Below are 27,841 nucleotides of genomic sequence, written 5' to 3'. Positions count from 1 at the left end.
ACATTTCAGAAGGAGAAAGCAGAGAGGCCTAATGGAAAGCACGTGGAACTTGGGAGTCAGGAGACATGAGCTCTAATCCTGTATCTGTCCTTTGCCTGCTGTACAACCTCGGGCATGTCACTTAAACTTCGCCAGACCTCAGTTTCCCTCATCTTTAAAATGGGGATTAAGACTGTGAGCCCCAGGTGGGACTTAGACTTTGTCCAACCTGATAAGCTTATATCTACCACAGCGCTTAGTACAGTGCCTGAGAAGCAGCATGGCATAGTGGCTAGAGCACAGGCCTGGGAGTGAGAAAGCTATGGGTTCTAATCCCAGTCTGCTGTGTGACCTTGGGCAAGTCACTTTACTTCTCTGGGCCTCGGTTACCTCATCTGTAAAATGGGGATTGAGACAGGGATCCCCATGTGGGGCAGGGACTGTGTCCAACCCCAGTGCTTAGAACAGTGCCCGGCACACAGTAAGTGCTTAACAAATATCATAATTATTATTATAGAGCCTGGCACATTGTAAGCACTTAACAAATACCATTAAAAGAAATCATAAACCAAGCCAGGGAACTCGTGTTGGGAACGGCAAACGGTCTAGTGAAAGACCCAGCTGGGGGGAAACAGTTCTACCGGAGTTGACTCCGGGAAACCGGAGAATCCTGACTGGTTCCTTTCCCAGATCCTCTGCTGCTTCCCAGGAGGAGTCGCAAAATTGGTGTTGATGGGTCAGAAACTCCAGACACAAATGCAGGGGTTTCTGTTCACCTATCACCATTTTAGCTGTGCTAATAGAGTACATTAGTGGAAGATGTTCTAAACTGACCTGACCAAGTCTCCTGTTTAAGTTTCAGAAGTCACCTGAACAAGAAATAAAAAAAAAAAAAAGCAAAGATAAAGAATCAATAGGTTCAGAAATCATTATGCTGGGGGCTAGCTTACATTGTTATTTCGGTGTATAAACAACCCTCTGGTTCACACCAGGATCATCACGTTGAACTATATATAACTCCATACATTTACCCGTAGTCCACCAATTTTTCCACCAAATTTCCGAAAAAATGAATCTCACGGGATTCATTTGGGCTGGTTGTTTTTGGTGGGGTCAGGGAGATGCAGCAGAGGTATGGAAAAATGGGTTGTGAGAGATTTTACTGGGTCAAACTGCAGAGATGGAACCATTTCATGACCTCAGAGATATCACAAAGTACTCAAAAACTCTTTGACCTGGAAAAAAACACACCAAAAAAAAAGCATTTTAAAAACAACAGGATATGAATATAATTACTAGCCCTAGCCTGAGACATAAACTGTTCGATTCTTTATGGACCCTTCTGAACTTCACAAAAGTGATTGGCTGAAGACGGCCATCTTGACAATTTGCCAATGTTCTCACTTGCACTTAAGATGTATTTCAAGGGTGCTTAATACAGTGCTCTGCACACAGCAAGCGCTCAATAAATACTATTGAATGAATGAATGAATGAATGAGAGATCTGACCCTCAACTGAAAGGATTTTGGGACTCCCAGATGCTTGGTTACTAAAGGACCTGGACAAGTATGACCCCGTGGAAAGATCACAGACCTGGGGAGTCAGAAAACCTGGGTTCTAATCCCAGATCCACCACTTACATCTTGGGTGACCTTGGGCAACTCACTTAACATCTCTGCGCCTCAGTTCGCTCATCTGCAAAGTGGGGATTCACTACCTTTTTTCCTTCCTACTTAGCCTGTGAGCCCCACGTGAGACCTGTAACCCTAGTGCTTAGTACAGTACTTGCTGCACAGTAAGCGCTCAATAAACAGAATTAATTGACTCACCTCAAGACTAGGCAGACTCTGCTTCCAGATCAGCATCAATCAATCAGTGGTATTTATTGGGCACTTACCGTGTGCAACAGAACACAGAACTAGCTAGCTCTCTTCCTCCCTTCAAGGCCCTACTGAGAGCTCACCTCCTCCAGGAGGCCTTCCCAGACTGCTCCCCTTCCTTCCTCTCCCCCTCGTCCCCCTCTCCATCCCCCCATCTTACCTCCTTCCCTTCCCCACAGCACCTGTATATATGCATATATGCTTGTACATATTTATTACTCTATTTATTTATTTTACTTGTACATATCTATTATATTTATTTTATTTTGTTAGTATGTTTGGTTTTGTTCTCTGTCTCCCCCTTTTAGACTGTGAGCCCACTGTTGGGTAGGGACTGTCTCTATATGTTGCCAACTTGTACTTCCCAAGCGCTTAGTACAGTGCTCTGCACACAGTAAGCGCTCAATAAATACGATTGATGACGACTGATGATGAACTAAGCTTGGGAGAGTGCGATGGAACAGAATCGGCAGAGACGCTTCCAGTCCATCACTTCACTAGGCTAAAACTCCTCTCAGCTCGAGAGACAGGGGAGGTACAGAGAAGGGAAAGACGTTTGGGGAATGGAGAAACAGGGGGCTATTGCCTCCCCAATTGCCCCTCCACTTGCCGTAGTAAATAAAGGGGCATTGGGTGTCAAATTCATCGCCTCCCAAGCACAGCAGATTGAAGAGAAAGCTTTTGGCTGCTACAGAAGAGCTTGGCTTAGATTACAGAGCTTGGACGTGGGACCTAGATTCTAATCCCGTCTTCTGTGTGACCTTGGCAAGTCACTTCACTTCTCTGGGCCTCAGTTACGTCACCTGTAAAATGGGGATTAAGGCTGGGAGCTCCATGCTGGACAGGGACTGTGTCCAACCTGACAAATTTTATCTACACCAGAGCTTAGTACAGTGCCGGACATATAGCAATTGCTTAACGAACACCTCAGTTATTATTATCATTATTATTAACTCAGTTACTACATTTATCCTAGATCAAGGTGATTAAACACCTTAAAATGCATTAGGAATGTTCTTTGTTCAGGAACTGTTAGAGCAGGAAGGAAACTACAGTGTGAGCCCGTTGTTGTGTAGGGACCATCTCTATATGTTGCCGACTTGTACTTCCCAAGCGCTTAGTACAGTGCTCCGCACACAGTAAGCGCTCAATAAATACAATTGAATGAATGAATTGAACTCTCAATCATACAAACCGTATTTTTTGAATTTAGGAATTCAGCTGCATTTTCCGGAGCTACAGTTTTGCTGAGAAGATAATCTATGCCCAAAATAGGATTTTCTTATTTAAACTATCTTTCCTAGGAGGGAGAAGCAGTAGGGCCTAGTGAAAAAAGCACGGGCCTGGGTCTCAGAGGACCTGGATTCTAATCCCTGGACTGCCCCTTGTCTGCTGAGTGACCTTGGGCAAGTCATTGTACTTCCTCAGTTTCCTCATCTGTAAAATGGGGATCCAATGCCTGTTCTTCCTATTTATACTGTGAGTCCCCTGGGGGACAGGGACTGTGTCCAACCTTATCAACTTGTACTTATCCAGTGCTTAGAACAGTGACACGTAATAAGCCCTTATCAACAAGAATTACTATTATTATCATCACCATCACAGCTGGCCTTTCACTATAGAGAGACAAATCAGTTTTGAATTATTAACGTCGGAGGCTAATGTTATACATTTTATTTGTACTTGAAAAGTAGAAATTCATTCATTCATTCAATCGTATTTATTGAGCACTTACTGTGTGCCGAGCACTGTACTAAGCGCTTGGGAAGTACAATTTGGCAACATATAGAGACGGTCCCTACCCAACAACGGGCTCACAGTCTAGAAGGGGGAGACAGACAACAGAACAAAACATGTGGACAGGTGTCAAGTCGTCAGACCAAATAGAAATAAAGCTCGGTGCACATCATTAACAAAATAAGTAGAATAGTAATAGAAATGATTCCTCCTTGTATGTACTTTTAAAAATAAACAATTGGCTTAGGTTACTTTAAAACAGACAGGACTTCATTTTCATTGGACTGAAAAAAAACTTTGGTGGATGCAGATGAAATGACCAGCATGGCATTACAAAAGCCAGTAAATTTATATGCAAGAGACCCCCTAAACCGGTTTCCAACCAGCTATAATACCACTTGAACCATCATTATTATTATTATTATTACTATATTTGTTAAGTGCTTACTATGTGTCAAGCACTGTTATAAGCCCTGGGCTAAGATACCAGCAATCAAGTTGGACACAGTCTCCGCTCCACATAGGGTTCACATGCTAAGTAGGAGGGAGAATAGATATTGACTGCCCATTTTACAATTGAAGAAACTGAGGCTCAGAGAAATTAAGTGACTTGCCCAAGGTCACTCAGCAGGCAAGTGACAGAGCTGGAATTAGAACCCAGATCCTCTGACACCTAGGCCCATAAAATGAGGAAAATAGTTTACTGTTTTAAATATTAAATAGTGGAACTCTGCAACTGTGAAAAGAAAACTGCTGAGCTTCCTGTTAATTACATTAAATGAAAAACAAAAAAATTAAGCGGCTCTTTCACTGAACTAGGACCAAGTACTTCATATACACTGTCACACAATTTTAATAATCAAAGGTTCACTACCTAAACGGTGCTGATGTCCAAAGGAAATCACCAAGGGCAGGGAGATAGGTTAACAAGGGTAACTGAAACCCAGAGTAAGATTAGCACAAACTGGGATTTCCAGTCAGAGCCTACCTTTTCAATGAGATTGTCATGTTTGTCTTTGAAATCTTCATTAACATCCAGTGTTAAGATGGGCACTTCTTGAAGATGGTCAAAGTTGGTCCTGTGGGAGAAAAGGAAGGGAGAGAGAAAATGAAGGAATTATTATCTGCTAATTCTGTTATATTCTACTCTACTCTCACAAGCGACTGGAACTCTGCACTTAGGAAGCACTCAATAAATACCACTGATAGTAAATCGTATTTATTGAGCGCTTACTGTGTACAAAGCACCATATTAAGCACTTGGGAGAGTACAATATAACAGACACATTCCCTGCCCATGACCAGCAGACAGTTTAGAGGGGGAATTACAGTCTAGATCTTGTCCCCTTTTTACAAAGAAAGAAACTGGGTCTCAAAGACGAGCGACTTGTCCAAGGTCACCCAGTAGATAAGCCGGGGAGCTGGGCCTCAAACCCAAGTCTTCTACATCCCAGTCCCGTTCTCTTTCCATTAGGCCCTAAAAAGCACTGTTTTCCTGCTCTATCAGCACAGATACAAACCCTTCTCAGGCCTGGATGCGGCCACCGCAAAAAAAGTCTTACTTCAGGGTCCTTTGCTGAAGCCAGCTTTCGTGCTTGTAGTGAAGCTTCACTAAGTATTCAAGAGGAATTCCTTGTTCCTCATCCCTGCCCCGCAAGTAAATCCGATTTAAGCATTTCTAAAAATAAACAGAAAAAGAAGAAAACAACACAGCAGTTGCTTCACATTTCTCTGATACCTTTAGAAGCAAAACTGAAAAGAAAAAAACCCAAACCCCCCAAAAACCCACACCAAAAACCATATACCCGGATGCTTCCCCAGGGACATTTTAAACAAAATCTGTAGGGTTTGCATGTAGTAGTTTAAAATACACAGCTGTGGTCAGGTGGCTCTAAAATACATCTGAAAGCCTTTATGCCCACAGCCTCTAAAGCGATGACAGTTTCACGGCGAATGCAAGGTTAGATTCTTAAAATAAAGAGGCTACCAAGACTTAGAAAAACCAGCAGTAGAGCCCCACTATCTATAATCCAAGGTTTATGGTAGAATTAATTTTACTCTATACCCAGACGGACGAGGAAGTTAGCACTAAAATACAGCATTAAACGCCCAGAAATTACAAACACCTACTCATAATAATAATAATGATGGCACTTGTTAAGCGCTTACAATGTGCGAAGCACTGTTCTAAGCACTGGGGGGGCTACAAGGTGATCGGGTTGTCCTATGTGGGGCTCACAGTCTTCATCCCCGTTTTACAGATGAGGGAACTGAGGCTCAGAGAAGTGAAGTGACTTGCCCAAAGTCACACAGCTGACAAGTGGTGGATCTGGGATTAGAACCCATGACCTCTGACTCCCAACCCCGTGCTCTTTCCACTGAGCCACGCTACTCAACCCTCCAGCTTTTTGACTTTCCGGGATTGGTGATGGGAGAACATCAGAAAGACGGAGAACTAGGTATATGCCGTTTTTTTTTAAGTAATAAATGGTTCTGCTTACAACTTTTTAATAGTTAAAACACCCACTCTGTTTTATATATAGCCCAGGCAAACCAGTTCCATAATTCTATTTCTAAAATGGTATTGACAGAGTTGAAGATAAATGGCAGGGTTACTGCAGATTATCTCACCCCTCTGGTAGCAACTGAGGAGCATGGCCTAGTGGAAAAGCGTAGGTCCAGGAGTCAGAAGGACCTGGGTTCTAATCCTGCTCTGCCACTTGTCTGCTGTGTGACCTTGGTCAAGTCACTTAACTTCCCTCTGCCTCAGTTTCCTCATCTGTAAAATGGGGACTAAGACTTTGAGCCCCCTACTACAGCGCTTAGTACAGGGTCTGGTACCTAATAAGCGCCTAACACATACCGTTTTAACCCCCCCCCAAAAAAAAACAGAGAAGTAAGCGAGAGAAAGTAGATTATTAACAACTGCAGTGGGAAACCTCAGTATGTCCTTTGAAGTCAGCTCTAAAACGAACTGTTTCTGCGCATTTAAAAGGCCTTAGCTACAATTAAAAATTACTTTAGGACGATAAACTCTGTGGAGGAAAATGATCACCTCACAGACCTGAATCTCCTAAAGCTGAGTGAAGTACAAAGAAACGAAAGAAAAGCGAAATGAAAGCAAAGCGAAATGAAGGCAAAGCATCGACCTTTCTCTGGAAACGTGGATTTAATTCCCCTTTCATCAGAACGGATCTGCTTTTTTCCTACAACAGCTAAAGAGGAATCAGTTCTTTCTTAACTTCCAACATTAAGGAAGAATCACAGGCATTTCTGATCTTAAAAGGGCTTTGCTTTGGGGGTTTGGGTGGAGAAGCTAGCAGGATTAAAGTGGGCAGCACAGCCAGAAAATGCTCGGATTTGTCAGGTGAGAGAAAGAAAACAATCCGGAAGGGATTTTCTGTTTTGTTTGCCCATCTTCCATGATGTGGATCACCGTATTTCCGTACACGGCTACCTCCCTGACAGTTTCCTCTGCCCGATTTTTGAGGAAAAAATAAAATATGATTTTTGTATGCAGTGATAGCAGCATGCCAGGGGTAAGAGGAAGAGAAGAGTCAAAACCTCGGAGTCCTGTGTGGGAGCTTGCCAGTGAAGCAAACTTATCTGAGAGGGGATTCATTCATTAAGCCCCTACTGTAGGCAGGACTTAGGAGAGATGAGAGATGCTGTCTCAATTATCTTCTTCTTTCTCTTTCTCTTTTTCCCCCCCTCCATTTTTATTTTCCTATTTTTCTCCAGCTCTCCTTTTTATTAGACTTAATTATTTCATCATCTCATAAAAGAGCCCCTCCCTAATTTGGGATTGCTAAATTCAGGCAAAAAAGTGAGGCAACTATGCAGAGACAGTAGATATGTAAAAACCAAAAAAAAATCCCACTATTGATTCATAATAATAATGGCATTTGTTAAGCGCTTACTATGTGCAAAGCACTGTTCTACGCACTGGAGGGGGATACAAGGTGATCAAATTGTCCCACGTGTGGCTCAGCCTTAATCCCCATTTTACAGATGAGGTAACTGAGGCTCAGAGAAGTTAAGTGACTTGTCCAAGGTCACACGGCAGACATGTGGCGGAGCCGGGATTCGAACCCATGATCTCTGACTCCAATGCCTGTGTTCTTTCCACTGAGCCATGAGCCCGTGCTCTTTCCACTGAGCCACTGATTCATAAATTTGTTGTCAGGAGAGAGGGCCCGAGAACCAGGGTTCTTTCCCAGTGCTTAGTACAGTGCTCTGCACACCATCAACCAATCAATATTTATTGAGTGATGTCAGTTTGCAGAGCACCGTACTAAGCATGTTTTTTTATGGTATCTGTTAAGTGCGTTTTAGGTGTCAAGCACTGTAATAAGCGCTGGGGTTATTGGACTCAGTCCCTGTCCCACATGGGGCTCACCATCTAGTTTGGAGGGACTAGATGAGATGACTTTGCAGATGAGTTAGCTGAGGCACAGAGAAGTGAAGTGACTTGCCCAAAGTCACACAGCCAGCAACTGGCAGAGCTGGGATTAGAACTCAGGTCCTCTGATTCCCAGACCCGTACTCTTTCCACTAGGCCACGATGCCGCTTGCTCTTGGGAGAGTACAATGTAACACAGCTGGTAAACAAGAGTAAGCGTTTAATCAGCCAAACGATGGTATTTACTGAGCGCTTCCTACGTGCAGAGCACTGTACTCAGCAGTGAATAAATACCATTATTATTCCATGAGGTTGCAGCATGATCTAGTGGAAAGAGGACGGGGCTGAGAGTCAGTAGGACCTGGATTCAAATCCCCGCTCTGCCACCTGTGTGACCTTGGGCAAGTCATTTCATTTCTCTGTGGCTCAGTTACCTCATCTTTAAAATGGAGGTTAAGACTGTGAGCCCCATGTGGGACGTGGACTGTGTCCAACCTGATTAGCTTGCATCTACCCCAGCATTCAGTACAGTGCCTGGCACCTAGTAAGCGCTTAACCAATACCCTAAAAAAAAAAAAGCTCTTGTGAGGGTCTCTCACCTCTGGGGTGGCTCGGAGATAAATGATTCCATCCAGTTGAAGGCTTTGGCCAAACTGGCTATTCGTCCAGTCATGCCAGTCTTGGTAAATCGTCCACTCGGTTTCGTTCATGCAGTCAGAGTCGTACAGGTTAGATGCAAATATATACCTGGAAGAGGAGAGGACTCTGAACCAAGATGCAAAGCCTCACCCGAGGAAGAAAGCAGGCAATGCTCTGAAACAAGCGGTTGAGTTAACTCTGAGGTGACTTTGAAAGGTAATACCTTTAATGCCTCTGATCTCCCATCCTCCTGTCTCTCCCTGCTTCAGTCTATACTTCACTCTGCTGCCCGGATTATCTTTGTTCAGAAACGCTCTAGGCACGTCACTCCCTTCCTCAAAAATCTCTACTGGTTGCCTGTCAACCTATGAATCAAGCAAAAACTCCTCACTCTGGGCTTCAAGGCTGCCCATCCCCTTGCCCCCTCCTACCTCACCTCCCTTCTGTCCTTCTCCAGCCCAGCCCGCACCCTCCGCTCCTCTGCTGCCACTCACCTCCTCACCGTGCCTCATTCTTGCCTGTCCCGCCATCGACCCCCGGCCCGCGTCCTTCCCCTGGCCTGAAATGCCCTCCCTCCGCACATCCGCCAAGCTAGCTCTCTTCCTCCTTTCAAAGCCCTACTGAGCGCTCACCTCCTCCAAGAGGCCTTCCCAGACTGAGTCCCCTTTTTCCTCTCCTCCTCCCGCCCTACCTCCTTCCCCTCCCCACAGCGCTTGTACATATTTTTACAGATTTATTATTCTATTTATTTTACTTGTACATATTTACTATTCTATTTCTTTTGTTAATGATGTGCATATAGCTATAATTCTATTTGTTCTGACTATTTTGACACCTGTCTGCATGTTTTGTTGTCTGTCTCCTCCTTCTAGACCGTGAGCCCGTTGTTGGGTAGGGACCGTCTCTATATGTTGCCGACTTGTCCTTCCCAAGTGCTTAGTCCAGTGCTCTGCACACAGTAAGCGCTCAATAAATACGATTGAATGAATGAATGAATGCCACTGGACTCTATCATCATTATCATCATCAATCGTATTTACTGAGCGCTTACTATGTGCAGAGCACTGTACTAAGCGCTTGGGAAGTACAAATTGGCAACATATAGAGACAGTCCCTACCCAACAGTGGGCTCACAGTCTAAAAGGGGGAGACAGAGAACAAGACCAAACATACTAACAAAATAAAATAAATAGAATAGATACGTACAAGTAAAATAAATAAATAAATAGAGTAGTAAATAATGGCCCTTGAGGTGGGGGACCATGCCTAGAAATCCTCCTGAACTGATCCAAACGTTGAGAAAAGTGCTCTACCTAGAGCACTGTTATTCATATTTAAGTCTGTCTCCCGCTCTAGACCGTAAGCTTGTCGTGGGCAGGGAACGTGCTGGCTAATTCTGCTGTACTGTGCTCCCTCGAACGCTTGGTACAGTGCTCTGCGCACAGTAAGCGCTCAATAAGTACGATTGATGATGATGATGATGATGATAGTAAGCTCTCGATCAATATGATCGATCGATTGATTAGCAGTGTCCCCCGCAGTCGGGCCTCGGGCGTTTGCCTGCTGGAGCCCAGAGGACCCAAGAAGGCGCAGCTCAGCGTACCGATCGCTGTACACGGAGCGCTCGAAGAAAAGCACGGGCTCCCGTGCCTGGCGGAGCTTCCCGCCGAGGGCGGCCAGCTGCGCCCGGATGCGGCTCAGGCAGGCGTACGTCTGGAAGGTGAAGGACCAGCGCTCCGGCTTCTCGTACATCATCCGCAGCACGTTCCTGCCGCTCTTCTGAGACGTCGTCAGCTCCTGTTGGAAGACGAGAGGGCCGCCCTCTCACGCTCTCTGGGGCTGGTCAAGCGCGCATGGTGGGGGGAAGGAGGGGGAGGAGGAGGAGGAGAAAGACGGAGAAAAGCCCTCTGCCGAATGGAAGGCCCAAGAAATAGGCTGCAATCGCCCTCTGGAGCTTCTCCTTAAAAATCCCGCTGCTTTCTGGACACTGGAGTCCGGGCTAACCCGCCAATTTTTAAGACCACATTAGGCCCATCCCAGGGACACAGAGAGCAGCTATGATGTACATGCATGTGTGTGTACACACACATCCACAACACAAAGGGCGGCTATGCAACTTGTACTTCCCAAGCGCTTAGTACAGTGCTCTGCACACAGTAAGTGCTCAATAAATACGATTGAATGAATATACAAGTATAAGCACACAGCACTTTGGAGCTCTCAAACTGGAATAGAAATGGTAAAGCGGCATAAGGTTTACAAGGTAATTTTGACTGGGGCTCTCTGAGGCGACCGTAATGTCTCCGATTATTATTATTTCGTCTCCCCCTCCTTCCCCTCCCCACAGCACCTGTATATATGTTTGTACGTATTTATTACTCTATTTATTTTATTTGTACATATTTATTCTATTTTGTTAATAATAATAATAATGTTGGTATTTGTTAAGCGCTTACTATTTGCTAAGCACTGTTCTAAGCGCTTGGGTAGATACAAGGTAATCGCTTACTCTGTGCAGAGCACTGTACTAAGCGCTTGGAAGAGTTCAATACAACAATAATAATAATGGTATTTTAATATGTTTTGTTCTGTTGTCTGTCTCCCCCTTCTAGACTGTGAGCCCGCTGTTGGGTAGGGACCGTCTCTATACGTTGCCAACTTGTACTTCCCAAGCGCTTAGTCCAGTGCTCTGCACACAGTAAGCGCTCAGTAAATACGATTGAATGAATGAATTGTTACTACTATTAATAATAATAACAACAACAAGTATTTGTTAGGCACTTATTATGTGCTAAGCACTGTTCTAAGCACGGTTCTATCAGATTGGACAGTCGCTGTCCCTTCTCCTTCTACCTTTTTCAGCTGAGGCCAAATGCACCCCCATTTTACAGATGCGGAAACTGAGAAAGCACAGAGAAGTTGTGACTTACTCAAGGTCACAGCAGGTAAGTGGTGGAGTCGGTATTCATTCATTCATTCAATTGTATTTATTGAGCGCTTACTGTGAGCAGAGCACTGTACTGAGCGCTTGGGAAGTACAAGTTGGCAACATATAGAGACGGTCCCTACCCAACAGCGGGCTCACAGTCTAGAAGAGTGGGATTAGAACCCATTCCCAGGACAGTGCCCTATCCAGCAGCCCAGGCTGCTTCCCTGTTTTCTATGGTACCTGTTAGGCGCTTACTATATCTCAAGTACCGTTCTTTAAGCGCCGGAGTCGATACAAGATAATCAAGTGCCACATGGGGCTCACAGTCTAAGGAGAAGGGAAACAGGTATAGAACCCCCATTTGGCAGAAGCAGCGTGGCTCAGTGGCAAGAGCCTGTGCTTTGGAGTCAGAGGTCATGGGTTCGAATCCCGGCTCCGCCGCTTGTCAGCTGTGTGACTTTGGGCAAGTCACTTCACTTCTCTGTGCCTCAGTTACCCCTCCTGGAAAATGGGGATGAAAACTGTGAGCCCCTCATGGGACAACCTGATCACCTTGTAACCTCCCCAGCGCTTAGAACAGTGCTTTGCACATAGTAAGCGCTTAATAAATGCCATCATCATTATTATTATTATTATTTGGCAATTGAGAAGAATGAGGCACAGAGAAGTCAGGCGACTTTCCCAAAGTCACACAGCAGGCAAGTGGCAGCGTCGGGGCTAGAACCCAGGTCCTTTGGCTCCCAGCGTGGCTCAGTGGAAAGAGCCCAAGCTTTGGAGTCAGAGGTCAGGGGTTCAAATCCCGGCCCCGCCACTTAGCTGTGTGACTTTGGGCAAGTCACTTCACTTCTCTGGGCCTCAGTTCCCTCATCTGTAAAATGGGGAGGAAGACTGTGAGCCCCCCCCGCCGCAGGACAACCTGCTCACCTTGTACCCTCCCCAGCGCTTAGAACAGTGCTTTGCACATAGTAAGCACTTAATAAAAAATGCCATTATTAGTAGTAGTAGTAGGTCATGCTGCTTCTCAAGCCCTTTGTCTGTCAGTCAATGTGGCCATGAAGGAATGTGTTGTGGTGTTTTTCAGCAAGGTCCTTCTTTGGGCTGCAGAACTTGGACTTTTGGTCATATGTCCAAAGGTTATGGCGCTTCCACACACACTCTTCCTTTGTACACTCCACGCTCGAACCGTGGGACCGGGGCAATCGATCGCTTCACGACCGCCTAATAATAAGACTAATAATGGTGCTATTTATTAGGCACTTGCTCCATGCCAAGCTCCGAACTAAACCCTGGAGTAGACACAAGATATTTATTACTCTATTTGTACAAATTCATTCTATTCATTTCATTTTGTTAATATGTTTTGTTTTGTTCTCTGTCTCCCCCTTCTAGACTGTGAGCCCGTTGTTGGGTAGGGACCGTCTCTATATGTTGCTGACTTGGACTTCCCAAGCGCTTAGTCCAGTGCTCTGCACACAGTAAGCGCTCAATAAATATGACTGAATGATTCCCTTTTCACCCCCTTCCCTTGCTGGGAATGGATCGGGCCGTCTTCCCGTTGCCGCTCTGAAGTGTTTGGAAGGATCCTTACCTCCTTCCCCTCCCCACAGCACCTGTACATATGTATATATGTTTATACGTATTAATTACTCTATTTATTTATTTTATTTGTACATATTTAATCTACTTATTTTATTTTGTTAATACGTTTTGTTTTGTTCTCTATCCCCCCCTTCTAGACTGTGAGTCCACTGTTGGGTAGGGACCGTCTCTATATGTTGCCAACTTGGACTTCCCAAGCGCTTAGTACAGTGCTCTGCACACAGTAAGTGCTCAATAAATACGACTGAATGAATCCCTGCCCGCCCGGAACTTTTCTTTTAAGACATTTGTTCAGCGCTTATTATGTGCCAAGCATCTACTGTACTAGAAGCTGGGGTAGATAAAAGATAATTAGGTTAGACACGGTCCCTGTCCCACATAGGGCTCACAGGTTTAATCCCCATTTTGCAGTTGAGATAACTGAGGCCCGGAGAAGAGAAGTGACTTGCCCAAAGTCACACGGCAGACAAGCGGCAGACCCAGGATTAGAACCCAGGGCTGTGATATTTCCACTAGTCCACGGTGCTTCTCGTGCAGTCTGGCCGGGGAAGGGGAAGGGAAACAATCAAATCATCAGCAGAAGCAGCGTGGCTCAGTGGAAAGAGCTCGGGCTTTGGAGTCAGAGGTCATGGGTTCAAATCCCGGCTCCGCCACTTGTCAGCTGGGTGACTTTGGGCAAGTCACTTCACTTCTCTGGGCCTCAGTTCCCTCAGCTGGAAAATGGGGATTAAAAGTCTGTGAGCCCCACGTGGGACAACTTGATTACCTTGTATCCACCCCAGCGCTTAGAACAGTGCTTTGCACATAGTAAGCGCTTAATAAATGCCATCATTATTATTATTATTAAATCATCAGAGCAAAGGCCCCTGCTAGGAGCTAAATGGCTGTTTACGTAGGGAATGAAAATGAAGCGAAGAAAACGGACGGATGGTGCTCGGCTTTGAAATTTTCGGTGTCGTTTAATTTTCCCGTCCCCGAGGCAATTAATATCCACGCCCCCCGAAACTCGTTGGGAAAAATGCAAAGGGTCCCTCCTCTTACCTCAAATTCATCTTGAGCGCTCTGCACATTGCACCACTGGGCGACGGGTTCGGGAACCACTTCCCAGGACTCACACACTTGTTTGAGGATATTCACGAACGTTGACTTCCCAGCAGCTGTTGGGAAAGAGCGAGGGAGGGAGGGAGGCAGGGAAGGAGGAGGGTGGGGAGAAAAGTCCATCAGAGACCAGTATGGAAAGCCTTCATTAGTGTTTAATCGTCTTCCTAAAATAAGGTCTCAGTCTGTAATTACCAGGGAAGCAAAATGGATGTTTCCCGGCATCCTCTCTGTCCAAAGAACCAAACTTTGGGGTGTGTAGATAAATCTTCAGACTAGGACTGTGGCACTCCGAGGAGCCAGGCAGACTCTACAGAAGGAAATACAGGACTGGATCCATCAATCCTGGATGACTGATGGACTGGATGAAAGACAGGTGACAACGGTGGCTCGATGGAAAGAGCATGGGGGCTTGGGAGTCAGAGGTCCTGGGTTCAAATCCTGACTCTGCCAACTGTCAGCTGTACGACTTCGGACAAGCCACTTCACTTCTCTGTGCCTCAGTCACCTCATCTGTAAAATGGGGATTGAAGACTGTGAGCCCCACGTGGGACAACCTGATCACCTGTATCCCCCCAGAGCTTAGAACAGTGCTGCGCACATAGTAAGCGCTTAATATCATCATTATTATTAACACACTCTTGCTTCCTCCTCACTGTAACTTCTCCCCTGTTAGACTGTAAGCTTCATGAGGGCAGGAATCATGTCTACTATCTCTACTGTACTCTCCCAAGTGCTTAGGCCAGCCTAAAAATAATAATGATAGCAAGAATGATAATAATAGTATTTGTTAAGGACTTATTATGTGCCAGGCACTGTACTAAGCAATGGGTTAGATACAAGATAATCAAGTTGGATTTAGTCCCTGTTCTAAATGGTATTAAATCCCCATTTTATAGATGAGGGAACTGAGGCACAGAGAAGTTAAGTGACTTGTCCAAGGTCACCCAGCCAGCAAGTGGCAGAGCCAGGATTAGAACACAGGTCCTCTGACTCTGGGCCCATGCTCTGTCCACTGGGCCACACTGTAAGCTAAGCACTCAATAAATACTATTTTTTATGGTATTTGTTAAGCTCTTACTACGTGCCAGGAACTGCACTAAGTGCTGGGGTAGATTCATTCATTCACTGAATCGTATTTCTTGAGCACCAACTGTTCGCAGATCACTGAACTAAGCGCTTGGGGAGAATACAATATAACAATGAATAGATACATTTCCTGCCCACAATGAGCTTACAGTCTAGAGCAGGAAACAGACATTATCATAAATAAATTACAGATTTTTACATAAGTGCTGTGTGGCTGAGGGAGAGGTGAATAAAGGGAGCAAATCGGAGTGACGCAGAAGGGAGTGGAAGAAGAAATGAGGGCTTAGTCAGGGAAGGCCTCTTGGAGGAGATAATAATAATAATAATAATAATGGCACTTATTAAGTGCTTACTATGTGCAAAGCGCTGTTCTAAGCACTGGGGAGGTTACAAGGTGATCAGGTTGCCCCACGGGGGGCTCACAGTCTTAATCCCCATTTTACAGATGAGGGAACTGAGGCCCAGAGAAGTGAAGTGACTTGCCCAAAGTCACACAGCTGACAATTGGCAGAGCCGGGATTTGAACCCATGACCTCTGACTCCAAAGCCCAGACTCTTTCCACTGAGCCACGCTGGGGATGTGCTTTCACTTTAGCCCAATTTGACATCACTGTTTGCCCCCCAAAACCAAGAATGAGATAAAGTGCTGCTGTATCTGTGTGAAGGACAGTGTGTTTTGTGGAGAGGGGGAGATTAGAGGAAAGACAGAAATAGGCAAATATCTTTAAATTATATTTTCCAAATTATCTATTTTAATGTGTCTCCCACTGTAGGCTTGTTGCGGGCAGGGAACGTGTCTGCAAACTTTGGTGTACTCTACAAAGCGCTTAGTATACTGCTCTCTGCATGTAGTAAGCGTTCAATATATACCATTGATGATGATGACCCTTCCCTTCCCCACAGCACCTGTATATATGTATATATGTTTGTACATATTTATTACTCTATTTATTTATTTATTTTACTTGTACATATCTATTCTATTTATTTTATTTTGTTAGTATGTTAGGTTTTGTTCTCTGTCTCCCCCTTTTAGACTGTGAGCCCACTGTTGGGTAGGGACTGTCTCTAGATGTTGCCAACTTGTACTTCCCAAGCGCTTAGTACAGTGCTCTGCACACAGTAAGTGCTCAATAAATACGATTGATGATGATGATGATGGTACAGTAGGAAGAAAAAGGTAGGTGGGGAGAAGTCTATGAGGGATGAAGTATCTGGGGGTGGCTGAGGACTTTGTCATCCATCAGAGGCTGCAGGGATTTCTTGATTTCTGAAGAAAGCAGCCAGAGACCAGGGGAAGCGAGAGGGAAAAGATAAGGCTGAAGGCTGGAGGAGAAACTGAAACATCAGCTGGATATTAAGCGCTTAGTACAGTGCTCTGCACATAGTAAGTGCTCAATAAATACAATTGATTGATTGATTGATATTGTGATATCACAAACCCAAGAAGGTGAGATGACACTCTTCCTGGCCTTTTCTCTATCTGAAGTCGAAGAGTTTTAGGCTCTTTACCCACTTCAGATTAGACTCTGCTAGACACTAGGACAGGCTTTTGGAGTGATATTCATTCATTCAATCCTGTTTATTGAGCGCTTACTGTGTGCAGAGCACTGTACTAAGCGCTCGGGAAGTACAAATTGGAAATGTCTGTTCTGAGAGATCATATCACTCAAGTCCTTTTGGGCTTTTTCAAGTAAAAATTTTCACCCTCCTAATTTTGCCGATAAGAAAACCGAAATAGTAGGTGAATAAAAGTCCTGTCCTGAGACTCAAGAGGAACTTTTTTTATGGTATTTGTTTAGCGTCTTCTATTCATTCAATCATATTTATTGAGCGCTTACTATGTGCAGAGCACTGTACTAAGTACAAGTGGGCAACATATAGAGACGGTCCCTACCCAACAGTGGGCTCACAGTCTATGTGCCAAACACCATACTAAGCGCTGGGGTAAATACAAGATAATCAAGTTGGGCACCATCCCTGCTCCACCTGGGACTCCCAGTCTAAGTGGGAGGGAGAACAAGCAATAGAATCCCCCATTTTGCAGATGAGGTAACTGAGGCACGGAGAAGTGAAGTGACTTGCCGGAGGTCACAGAGCAGACATGTAGCGGAGCTGGGATTAGAACCCAGGTCCTCTGACTTCGAGATCTGTGGTCTTTCCTGTAGGGCACACTGCTTCAGGGATGTGCTTGCAATTTAGCCCAATTTGACACCACTGTTTGCCCCCCAAAACCAACAATGAGATAAAGTGCTGCTGTATCTGTGTGAAGGACAGTGTGTTTTGTGGAGAGGGGGAGATTAAAGACGGAAATAGGCAAACATCTTTAAATTATATTTTACAAATTATCTATATTAATGCAACTCCTGCTCTAGACTGTAGGCTTGTTGTGGGCAGGGAATGTGTCTGCAAACTCTGGTGTCCTCTACAAAGCGCTTAGTATACTGCTGCTTCGAGGCAGGCCCTTGAGGATGAAGATATGCACTTGTCATAATTATATTAATGTCTGCCTCCCCCTCTAGACTGTAAGCTTGCTGTGAGCAGGAAACATGTCCGAGCGTTTAGTACAGTGTTCTGCACACTGTAAGTGCTCAACAAATTATGTTGCCAACTTGAACTTCCCAAGCGCTTAGTACAGTGCTCTGCACACAGTAAGTGCTCAATAAATACGATTGAATGAATGAATGAATAAATTGAGCGACTGTGCTGAAATTGAGTTACTATTTCTACTGCTACTACTACTACTACTACTACTACTACTACTACTACTACTACTACTATTTCTACTACCAGTACTATTTCTACTAGTTCTGGTGTTTTCGAACGCCAGAAACAATCACGTGTAATTTGTGAAAGCAGCGTGGCTCGGTGGAAAGAACACAGATTTAGGAGTCAGAAGTCGTGGGTTCTAATTCTGCCTCTGCCACTTAGCTGTGTGACTTTGGGCAAGTCGCTTCACTTCTCTGTGCCTCAGTTACCTCATCTGTAAAATGGGGATGAAGACTGTGAGCCCCATGTGGGACAACCTGATTACCTTGTATCTACCCCAGTGCCCAGAGCAGTGCTCGGCACATAGTAAGTGCTTAACAAAAACCATTATTATTATTATTATTATCAAGTCCCTATTAAACACTGGAGTAGATACAAGCTAATCAGGTGGGACTAAATCCACATCCCATATGGGGCTCCTAGTCTTAATCCCCATTTGAAAGGTGAGGAAACTGAGGCCCAGAGAAGTGAAGTGACTGGACCAAGGTCACACAGCAGACAAGTGACAGAGCCGGGATGAGAACCCAGGTCCTTCTAACTTCCAGAGACTAGAGAAGCAGCGTGGCGCAGTGGAAAGAGCTCGGGCTTTGGAGTCAGAGGTCATGGGTTCAAATCCCGGCTCCGCCAATTGTCAGCTGTGTGACTTTGGGCAAGTCACTTCACTTCTCTGGGCCTCAGTTCCCTCATCTGTAAAATGGGGATTAAGACTGTGAGCCCCCCCCATGGGACAACCTGATCACCTTGTAACCTCCCCAGCACTTAGTACAGTGTTCTGCACATAGTAAACGCTTAATAAATGCCATCGTTATTATTATTATTCCAGGCCCGTGTTTTATCCAGTAGGCCACGCCGAGTTCCCTCAGCCTTCCGGAGGCTGGGCCTGAAAACGTGAAGAGACAGGGGCTTGTGTCCAAGGGAAGTTTAAAGGAAAGCCCCGAAGAATTATGTTGAAATGACCCGGGCCCACCCTCCCCGCCCACCCTTCGCATCGAACACTCGGCCTCCCCCGACCCCACTCCGAAGGGGTCGCGTTTCCAAGTCTCTCATTCCCAGAAAACAGGTTTGAAGGGATCAACAAGACCCGCATTGATTTCCCAAACCGGGCTAGGGTCCAGTTCTTTAACCTTGTTTCTCGTGGTGGGCCAGAAAACCGGCCCATCACTGCACGAATCCTCTGGGAGGGAGAAAGGAGAGGCTTCGGTTGTGGGAAAGCTGTGGCCGCCGCCTCCCGGAAAGCCGGCCAAGGACGCCGAGGCCAAGAGCCCCCGTGGAGGGCCACGGGAACGACAGAGCTGGCTTCTCCTTCTAAAGCCACCGGCTTCTCGCTCGGGTCACTGGACTGCAGCCGCTCTGCCCTGGCTGTGAGCTTTACTTTATCCTTCCTTCCTCCTTTCCCATCTCCTTCCCCATCTCCTTCCCTCCTCCTTTCCCATCTCCTTCCCTCCTCCTTTCCCATCTCCTTCCCTCCTCCTTTCCCATCTCCTTCCCTTCTCCTTCCCTCCTCCTTTCCCATCTCCTTCCCTCCTCCTTTCCCATCTCTTTCCCTCCTCCTTCCCCATCTCCTTCCCTCCTCCTTTCCCATCTCCTTCCCTCCTCCTTTCCCATCTCCTTCCCTTCTCCTTTCCCATCTCCTTCCCTTCTCCTTCCCTCCTCCTTTCCCATCTCCTTCCCTCCTCCTTTCCCATCTCCTTCCCTCCTCCTTTCCCATCTCCTTCCCTCCTCCTTTCCCCCTCCTTTCCCATCTCCTTCCCTCCTCCTTTCCCATCTCTTTCCCTCCTCCTTCCCCATCTCCTTCCCTCCTCCTTCCCCATCTCCTTCCCTCCTCCTTTCCCATCTCCTTTCCCATCTCTTTTAGACTGTGAGCCCACTGTTGGGTAGGGACTGTCTCTATATGTTGCCAACTTGTACTTCCCAAGCGCTTAGTACAGTGCTCTGCACACAGTAAGCGCTCAATAAATACGATTGATGATGATGATGATGTGAGGGTCCCAAATAGGAGGCGACCCCACCGCTACTGTGACCTAAGGGGCCGCTTTCCCAACGGGGCCCCGGAGACCATTTCTCAAGCAGGAAACAGGGCCAAAGTGAGGTGAGCATTCCAGAACAGGACCGCCGACACGAAGGCCGGCTCCCGGCTCCACCGCTGCTTCTGCTCCGTGACCCTGAGGAAGTTGCCAAACTCGAGGGTGGGCTGACTTTTCCTTGTGAGCTTGGGGTCAGATGTGGGGTGGAAGGGGACTGGGAGGGAAAGAGGCAGGGAGGGGAGACAAAGAGACGGGAGAGGCGGGAAAAAGAGGGATAATAATAATAATGATGGTATGTGTTAAGCGCTTACTATGTGCAAAGCCCAGTTCTAAGAGCTGGGGGGATCACGTTGTCCCATATGGGGCTCCAAGTCTTCATCCCCATTTTCCAGATGAGGGAACTGAGGCCCAGAGAAGTGAAGTGACTTGCCCACATACAAGGTGATCAGGTTGTCCCACATGGGGCTCCCAGTCTTCATCCCCATTTTCCGGATGAGGGAACTGAGGCCCAGAGAAGTGAAGACTTGCCCAGATACAAGGTGATCAGGTTGTCCCACATGGGGCTCCCAGTCTTCATCCCCATTTTCCAGATGAGGGAACTGAGGCCCAGAGAAGTGAAGTGACTTGCCCAGATACAAGGTGATCAGGTTGTCCCACATGGGGCTCCCAGTCTTCATCCCCATTTTCCAGATGAGGGAACTGAGGCCCAGAGAAGTGAAGTGACTTGCCCAGATACAAGGTGATCAGGTTGTCCCACATGGGGCTCCCAGTCTTCATCCCCATTTTCCAGATGAGGGAACTGAGGCCCAGAGAAGTGAAGTGACTTGCCCAGATACAAGGTGATCAGGTTGTCCCACATGGGGCTCCCAGTCTTCATCCCCATTTTCCAGATGAGGGAACTGAGGCCCAGAGAAGTGAAGTGACTTGCCCAAAGTCACACAGCTGACAACTGGTGGAGTCGGAATTTAAAACCCATGAGCTCTGACTCCAAAGCCCGGGCTCTTTCCACTGAGCCACGCACGCTGCTTCTCTATGGGATGAAAAGGGCATGGAAGGGAGGGGAAAACAGAGCGGGGGGAAGGACGTGGGGAAAGAGAGGAGGAAAGGGAAAGGGGTTCACACCCTCGCCTGCTGTTCGGTCTGCCAGCTGGGGAAAAATGATAAAACTGGCAACGCCTCAGTTCCACCCCTGACCCTTTCCGACTGCCAGGGAGGGGCAGGCGATTTTAGGGCCACCCGGTCACAAAGTTACGGGGAGGGCGAAGCCCTGGGTTCGAGCCCTCCGCGCCAAGTCCTAGATGAGCCTATCCGCGGTCCCCGACCTCCTCAGGCTGTTATGAGGATCGGTGAGATAATGCCAATCAATCAATCAATCAATCAATCGTATTTATTGAGCGCTTACTATGTGCAGAGCACTGTACTAAGCGCTTGGGAAGTACAAATTGGCATCACATAGAGACAGTCCCTACCCAACAGTGGGCGCACAGTCTAAAAGGGGGAGACAGAGAACAGAACCAAACATACCAACAAAATAAAATAAGTAGGATAGAAATGTACAAGTAAAATAAATAAATAAATAAATAGAGTAATAAATATGTACAACCATATATACATATATACAGGTGCTGTGGGGAAGGGAAGGAGGTAAGACGGGGGGATGGAGAGGGGGACGAGGGGGAGAGGAAAGAAGGGGCTCAGTCTGGGAAGGCCTCCTGGAGGAGGTGAGCTCTCAGCAGGGCCTTGAAGGGAGGAAGAGAGCTAGCTTGGCGGAGGGGCAGAGGGATGTCTGTGGGATGCTTTCATCCCTCCCGATGAATAGGGCTCCACAAATACGAGGTGTCGGGAATCTGAAATTGCCTAAAACGGTTAGCTCATCCCACTGCTAGATGCAAGGCTCTCCCTACCCTCAGGGGCGGAGAGGGTGGGAGGGGGGAGTGGTAATTAGACTTGATCTATAAACACGTTAGGACTTTCCACTCCGATTGAAAAGCAGGCTGGGAAAAAAACACTGAAAATAGCAACTGGAGGGGTGGGAGGGAACCAATGATGACTCAGTTTTGTCAGCTGGATTCCCTGTGGACATTCTTGTCAGGGTTTCGAACAGCGAAGTGGGAATCTAATCAATCATTTCATCAGTGGTACGCATTAAGCGCTTACTGTGTGCAGAGCAAGGTACTGACCGCTTAGGAGAGTACAACGCAGTTTTTAATGGCATTTATTAAGCGCTTACTATGTGCAAAGCACTGTTCTATGCGCTGGGGAAGTTACAAGGTGATCAGGTTGTCCCACGGGGGGCTCACAAGCTTAATCCCCATTTTACAGATGAGGGAACTGAGGCCCGGAGAAGTGAGGTGACTTGCCCAAAGTCACGCAGCTGACAAGTGGCAGAGCCGGGATTTGAACCCATGACCTCTGACTCCAAAGCCCGGGCTCTTTCCACCGAGCCACGCTGCTTCTCCTACCACATGGCTACCAACTACAGTTGGTAGCCACGTTCCCGGCCCACAAGGAGCTTACAGCCTAGATGGGGCACAGACATTAATTACTTGCCCCCTGCCTTTCCTCCTTCCCTTCCCCACAGCACCTGTATATATGAATATGTTTGTACATATTTATTACTCCATTGATTTATTTTACTTGTACATATTTATTCTATTTATTTTATTCTGTTAATATGTTTTGTTTTGTTGTCTGTCTCCCCCTTCTAGACTGTGTGCAGAGCACTGTACTAAGCGCTTGGGAAGTACAAGTTGGCAACATATAGAGACAGTCCCTACCCAACAGCGGGCTCACAGTCTAGAAGACTGTGACTGCCTCCTGTCTCTCCCCACTCCAGTCCATACTTCACTCTGCTGCCCGGTTCATTTTCCTACAAAAACGTTCAGACCATGTTTCCCCACTCCTCAAGAAACTCCAATGGTTGCCCATCCACCTCCGCATCAGACAAAGACTCCTCACCACTGGCTTTAAAGCAGTCAATCACCATGCTCCCTCCGACCTCAGCTTGTCTAATGCCGACCTTCTCACTGGGCCTCGATTTCGTTTATCTTGCTGACGACCTCTCGCCCGTGTCCCGTCTCTGGCCTGGAAAGCCCTCTCTCTCCATATCCGCCAGACAATTACTCTCCCCCCACGACTTCAAAGCCTTATTGAAGGCCCATCTCCTCCAAGAGGCCTTCCCTGACTAAGCCCTCCTGTCCTCTCCTCCCACTGTCACACTGACTTGTCCCTTTATTCATCTCCCCTCCGAGTCCCACGGCACTCGTGTACGTGGCTGTAATTTATTTAGTCATATTGTCTGTCTCCCCCTCTATCAATCAATCAATCAATCGTATTTATTGAGCGCTTACTATGTGCAGAGCACTGTACTAAGCGCTTGGGAAGTACAAATTGGCATCACATAGAGACAGTCCCTACCCAACAGTGGGCTCACAGTCTAAAAGGGGGAGACAGAGAACAGAACCAAACATACCAACAAAATAAAATAAGTAGGATAGAAATGTACAAGTAAAATAAATAAATAAATAAATAAATAAATAGAGTAATAAATATGTACAACCATATATACATATGTACAGGTGCTGTGGGGAAGGGAAGGAGGTAAGACGGGGGGATGGAGAGGGGGACGAGGGGAGAGGAAAGAAGGGGCTCAGTCTGGGAAGGCCTCCTGGAGGAGGTGAGCTCTCAGACTGTAAACTCGTTGTGAGCAGGGACTGTGTCCGTTTATACTCTCCCAAGTGCTTACTACACACGGTAAGCACTCAAAAAATATGACAATGAATTCTCTGGGCCTCAGTTTCCTCAACGGTAAATTGGGGATTAAGATGGTGAGTCCTATGCGGGACAGGGACTCTGACCAACCTAATTAGCTTGTCTCTACCCCAGCGCTTAGTACCGTGTCTGGCGCATACTAAGTGCTTAACAAATACCATGAAAAACAAACAAACGAAAAAGAACACCATCCAGACGAGGTCCTGCCACTGAAGCACGAGATGGATGGAGGTTGGAAGCAAACGAAAGGAAACATTTTCTTTCCAGCAGATGGGGTAAGCAATACAGGATTTATTCCTACAGGACACCGGGCCCGCACAAAATATCAGTATGTTCAAGAGGGTTTTGAAGACATTCTTGGATGAGACATAATAATATTATTCCTATTTTATTTTATTCATATTAATTTTATTCATATTAATGTGTACCTCCCCCTCTAGACTGTGAGCTCCTTACGGGTAGGAACGTGTTTGCTAATTCTGTTGTACTGTACTCTCCCAAGCACTTACGAGAAGCAGCGTGGCTCAGTGGAAAGAGCACAAGCTTTGAAGTCGGAGGACATGGGTTCAAATCCCTGCTCCGCCAATTGTCAGCTGTGTGACTTTGGGCAAGTCAATTAACTTCTCTGTGCCTCGGTTACCTCATCTGGAAAATGGGGCTTAAGACTGTGAGTCCCCCGTGGGACAACCTGATCACCTTGTAACCTCCCCAGCGCTTAGAACAGTGCTTTGCACATAGTAAAGTGCTTAATAAATGCTGTTATTATTATTACTTAGTACAATCTCTGCATATTTTAAGCGCTCAATCAATATGATCGACAATACATTGATCATTAATAATAATAACAATGGTAATGATAATAATAATAATAATAATAATAATAATAGCATTTGTCCATAATAGGTTCCTGGAAAGAAAGCTAGGGATGTTACACAATGATGACGGCATTTTTTAAGTGTTTACTATGTGCCAAGCACTGTATTTTAATACTGGGGTAGATACAAAAAAATCAGGCCTGACAAAATCCGGAGGGGAGGAGCAGACCACAGTCCCCTCCTAAACTTAGGACAGATGCCAATCAATTAATGGTATTTATGGCCAAAGAGGACACTAATTACAGTTTCCACATGCGTCCTGCGGCTGTGGTCTGGGACAGACGAGTGAGCCGAACCGCTAGATCGAGTTAGTCATGGCTCTTAGGTTTTTGGTGGAGGGGAGAATGGGGCAGCCGTCCGTCTGTCTGTGGTCTCCTTCCCTCTCTATCGGAGATGCGATGGGATGGCGCTGCTGGATGGACTGGCTGAAATCTTGGAGCACTGGGGGAGCACCAGGGAGAGTCATGCAGCAGGGCCCAAAGAGGACCTAGAAGACGGGGAGTGGGAGGTGTGGTAGAGCGGGTCGCAGGGGGAAGAACGGGTGGGACGGGAGGCAGCCATGGGGACAGAAAGGGTGGGTGAAAGGGAGGTAATAACTGGGGAATTTGTTAAGCGCTTCCTCTGTGCCAGGCACTGCACTGAACGCCGTGGATGGGCCCCGGGGAGATGAAAGGCAGAGGAAACGGGGGGAGGGACGGATGGACAGGCCGTGGGAAGACGAGGAGCAGAGGAAAGGTGGGAAAGGGGATGAAGAAACATGACCCGGGGGGAAGGGGCAGGGGAAAGAGGGAAAAGTCTGGATAATAATAATAATGATAGTATTTATTAAGCGCTTACTGCGTGCAAAGCACTGTTCTAAGCGCTGGGGAGGTTACAAGGTGATCAGGTTGTCCCACGGGGGGCTCACAGTCTTCATCCCCATTTTACAGATGAGGGAACTGACGTGGGAAGACAAGCGGTGGTAAAAAAAAAAAAGGGAAGGGTGGACAAGATGGACAGACAGGGGAGGGGAGGATACCGGTAGCACGGAGTAGGGATGGTCAGGTCAGAAGTCCAAGGAAAAGGGCCGGGGGAGCCGGGAGCCCTTCCTGCTCAGGGAATGTGTCTTGTTTATTCATTCATTCCTTCAATTCTACTTATCAAAGTGCTTGCTGTTTGCAGAGCACTGTACTGAGTGCTGGGGAAAGTACAATACAACAATACAGCTCTAGACTGGGAGCTTGTTGTGGGCAGGGAATGTGTCTGATGTTATATTGTACTCTCCCAAGTGCTTTGCACACAGGAAGAGCTCAATAAATATGATTAATAATAAACAGTGACAATCTCTGCCCAAAACGAACTCACAGTCGGTGGGGGGGGGGGGGGGGGGGGGGGGGGGGGGGAGACAGACATTAATACAAATAAATGAAATTGCATATATATATATACACAATTACATCGATATTGTTTATTGATTAATAAATTACATATTTACTCTCCCAAGCGCTTAGTTCAGTGCTCTGCACATAGTAAGCTCTCCACAGTATGAGAAGCAGTGTGGCTTAGTGGAAAGAGGCCAGGCTTGGGAGTCAGAAGACGTGGGTTCTAATCCCACTCCACCACTTGTCAGCTGCATGAGTTTAGGCCAGCCAATTAACTTCTCTGTGCCTCAGTTCCCTCATCTGCTAAATGGGGATGAAGACTGTGAGCCTCACAGGGACAACCTGATGACCTTGCATCTACCCCAGTGCTTAGAACAGTGCTTGGCACGTAGTAAGCACTTAACAAATACCATTGTTATAGGTATAATTCTATTTATTCTGATGGCATTGACACCTGTCTACTTGTTTTGTTTTGTCGTCTGTCTCCCCCTTCTAGACTGTGAGCCCGTTGTTGGGTAGGGGCCGTCTCTATATGTCGCCAAACTGTACTTCCCAAGGGCCTAGTACAGTGCTCTGCTCTTTCTCAGTGGAAAGAGCCCGGGCTTGGGAGTCAGAGGTCATGGGCTGTAATGCCAGCTCCACCACATGTCTGCTGTGTGACTTTGGGCAAGTCACTTAACTTCTCTAAGCCTCAGTTACCTCATCTGTAAAATGGGGATTAAGACTGTGAACCCCACGTGGGACAACTTGATCACCTTGTATCCCCCCAGCGCTTAGAACAGTGCTTTGCACATAGCGCTTAACAAATGCCATCATTATTTTTTGGAGAAGCAGCGTGGCTCAGTGGAAAGAGCCTGGGCTTTGGAGTCAGAGGTCATGGGTTCAAATCCCGGCTCCGCCACTTGTCAGCTGTGTGACTTTGGGCAAGTCACTTCACTTCTCTGGACCTCAGTTCCCTCATCTGGAAAATGGGGATGAAGGCTGTGAGCCCCCCCGTGGGACAACCCGATCACCTTGTAACCTCCCCAGTGCTTAGAACAGTGCTTGGCACATAGTAATAACAATAATAATAATAATGATAATGACATTTTATTAAGCACTTACTATAGTATAGTAAGTATAGTATAGTATATACTACAGTAAGTGCTTAACAAATGCCATCATTATTATTATTATTATTAAATACGATTGAATGAATAGCTGTGCCAATTGTCAGCTGTGTGACTTTGGGCAAGTCACTTCACTGTGCCTCAGTTCCCTCCTCTGTCCAATGGGGATGAAGACTGTGAGCCCCATGTGGGTCAACCTGATCACCTTGTATCCCTCCCCAGCGCTCACTACAGTGCTTGGCACATAGTAAGTGCTTAACAAATGCCATCATTATTATTATTAGTAGTAGTAAGCGCTCCAAAAATTCGATTGAATTGGAGGTGGGAGGTGGTGGTGGGCGGGGAGTGTGCCTGCCTAGCTTGCTGTCGACCGCGCCGAGCGCTCAGTCGAGTGCTCCGCAGCCCGTAAGCGCTCAGTACATAGGTGTGAGTGGGAGGGAGGGCCCCGGCTCCTTACCGATGTTTCCCTCGATGGAGATCTTCTTGATGCGGGTCCCCCCGGGGCTGGGCTCCGGCAAGGGGCAGCTCCTCTTGGGCGGAGTGGCCATCCCGGGCGGGTAATAACGATGCGCGGGAGGA

At 46.6% G+C, this 27,841-nt stretch overlaps 1 protein-coding gene across 1 annotated transcript; it reads right to left on the bottom strand.

Annotated features, from left to right (window-relative positions):
• Positions 1-505: 505 nt before the first annotated feature.
• Positions 506-27,841, bottom strand: DCK (deoxycytidine kinase). The gene is made up of 7 exons (XM_038759538.1): positions 27,720-27,841; positions 14,208-14,323; positions 10,242-10,435; positions 8,599-8,746; positions 5,160-5,275; positions 4,586-4,676; positions 506-1,214 (listed from the first exon to the last, which is right to left on the bottom strand). Exons 1-7 carry the CDS (start codon positions 27,808-27,810, stop codon positions 1,188-1,190), a joined length of 783 nt encoding a protein of 260 aa, XP_038615466.1. The 5' UTR covers positions 27,811-27,841; the 3' UTR covers positions 506-1,187.

Source organism: Tachyglossus aculeatus, chromosome 17 (genome assembly GCF_015852505.1).
Source record: "Tachyglossus aculeatus isolate mTacAcu1 chromosome 17, mTacAcu1.pri, whole genome shotgun sequence".
In the NCBI taxonomy this organism is placed as follows: Eukaryota; Metazoa; Chordata; class Mammalia; order Monotremata; family Tachyglossidae; genus Tachyglossus; species Tachyglossus aculeatus.
This window is presented reverse-complemented; position numbering and strand designations above follow the sequence as displayed.

What these genes read in the sequence shown, in the direction of transcription:
- DCK (XM_038759538.1), bottom strand. Translation starts at nt 27,810, where the DNA reads ATGGCCACTCCGCCCAAGAGGAGCTGCCCCTTGCCGGAGCCCAGCCCC. An exon ending in CTTCAGCAAAGGACCCTGAA is followed by an intron (nt 4,677 to 5,159) that starts GTAAGACTTTTT and finishes TTTCTCCCACAG; the next exon opens with GACCAACTTTGACCATCTTC. An exon ending in ATGACAATCTCATTGAAAAG is followed by an intron (nt 1,215 to 4,585) that starts GTAGGCTCTGAC and finishes GTTTTTTTCCAG; the next exon opens with GTCAAAGAGTTTTTGAGTAC.